General features: G+C 62.2%; 1 protein-coding gene across 1 annotated transcript in view; it reads right to left on the bottom strand.

The window, feature by feature from the left end:
• Positions 1-1,585, bottom strand: part of LOC103083073 (proline-rich protein 2-like) — a 3,191-nt gene extending 1,606 nt beyond the window's left edge. The window contains exons 1-2 of the mRNA XM_007463992.1: positions 1,166-1,585; positions 76-185 (exon numbers count right to left, since the gene is read on the bottom strand). Of these exons, the coding sequence (XP_007464054.1) occupies positions 76-185; positions 1,166-1,585 (530 nt within the window). The remainder of the gene's footprint in view (positions 1-75; positions 186-1,165) is intronic.
• Between the last annotated feature and the right edge of the window lie 334 nt (positions 1,586-1,919).

Here is a 1,919-nt window from a genome sequence, read left to right as displayed (position 1 = left end):
CTCTTCCGAGAATTGGAAGGTTTGGCGTTTATTTTTCTCCTCCAGTAGGAAAGTTTCTCTGTTCACTCGGCTCACCTCTGTCTCACCCGCTCCCTCTGCTTTGGGGGCCCGCAGCAGGTGGTGGGCCGCACCTCTGGGGCAGGGGCGCAGGTCCTGAGCAGCCCCGCTCCCAGCTCAGCCCGGTCCTGGAGGCAGCGACCGCGACGACCTCGACCCCCAGGGCCTTTGCCTGCAGGGCCCGCTGCCGCTCTGAACTGGGCCGGGCTTTCACCTGGAGGATTCCTCCTTGCCTCTAGGCCTGACCCTAACCCCACTGGCCCTCCCAGAGCGTCACTCCCGGCATCCTGGGGGAAGGACGACGGTGGCTTTTGATGGTTGGGGATGTGTGGGGAGAGGGGGGAGAAGGGAGGCTGTGGGAGGCGCCTCGTACCTTTCCTGAGAAGCCAGTACGTGATGTGCCGCCGTGAGGCGCTTTGCTGCCGTGCGTTGCAGTTACACATCACAGCTCCATCTTTACGAGTATTAGGTAATTAAGTTAGAGTGAACACCGTTAGAGTAGTTACACCATTTGGAAGGCTCGCCCAGGAAGCCCTGAGAAGTTGCTTTGAAAAACAAGAGGCTTTACCTGATGAAAATTACATTTGAAAAATTTCAATTCCAAGGTGCAAATTCGCCAAAGTAAGAAGGCCACAGCAGTGTCAAATCCCAAGCAGGCACCCAGGCAGGAGGCCCGCACGTTGTCTCACAGGAATGCTTCAGTCCCCAAACTGTGCCCTAACCATCGTCTTTCCGCCGTGTTGTCCCCGCGAGGCGGGGACTGGGTGGTCTGGGTGGGCCCGTGATGGGCATCTGCTGAGGGTAGATCTGCAGGTGTTGCTCGTGGCATGGGTTCCCCCAGGTGCCCCCAGTGGGCGTGTCTGAGAAGCCAGGCTGCCCCGTGGTTTCCCAGGTGGGAGCTGGGGTGTGTGCTGAGTCCACGCGACCTTCTGAATTTAGAACCACACTAGGTGTCTTAGGTGTTTGCAGGGTTTTCAAAGGCAGATGTTTGGGCTAAAAGAAGCCACGGGGCTGGGGAGGGGCCGTGGCCGCGGTCGAGCCCTCGTGAGGGGCGTCCGCCAGCTCCCTGTGCCCCTCCTGCCCCTGGCTGCTTTGTGGCCCAGGTCACAGTAGGACCACTGTCCCCTGTCGAGTGCAGGGGCCCTGTGAGGACTGGTCCCTGCTGCTTTTCCGGGGACCCTGGGGGTGGGGAGAGCGAGGCAGCATTGGGGGGCTGCCCGGTGACCCTCTCCGTCCTGGCGGGCAGGGACCTCTGCACCACTTCGGGCGGGGGCAGGAAGGTCAGCAAGGTTGACAGGTTGCCCTCCGTGCCCCTATCACCCTTTCCCCTAACGGAAGACTTACATCCCGAATTCCACCCAAGGGGCTGCATGGGGCGACCCCCCCAGGTGCGAGGGGAGACCTGGGAACGTGACGCAAAGCCAGGACGGAGGCCCAGTTTGCGGGTCCAGCTGGAGGGGAGTCTCGAGGCGGGCGGGGGGGGGAGGTCGGTGAGGGGCGGGCGACAGGGTGTCCGGCTCGGCTTCATGCCCTGGCAGCTCACGTTTTGGCGTCGTTGCGACGTGATGGGGTCCCGGCGCCTGAGTCAGCTTGACCGCAGCACCTGGGCTGATGGGTGGGCGCTGGGGCAGTCCCTCCCCACGCAGGCTGTGCCCTGGGTCCCTGGTCAGCTGGGGGTGTCTGTCCCTGACCCGACAGCCCTGACCTGGCCCTCCTCACATCGGGAGCAGCGTCCACTGGAGCTGTTACCACTGGGACAGGGCTGAACACGTGGACGACCCTGCTTTCCACCCTCCTCCTGCCAGCTGAGGTGATGGGCTGACAGATTAGTTCTTTTTGCCCATTTTTTCAGCCACTCTTTC

This window comes from Lipotes vexillifer, unplaced genomic scaffold, assembly GCF_000442215.2.
Source record: "Lipotes vexillifer unplaced genomic scaffold, Lipotes_vexillifer_v1.1 scaffold2094, whole genome shotgun sequence".
In the NCBI taxonomy this organism is placed as follows: Eukaryota; Metazoa; Chordata; class Mammalia; order Artiodactyla; family Lipotidae; genus Lipotes; species Lipotes vexillifer.
This window is presented reverse-complemented; position numbering and strand designations above follow the sequence as displayed.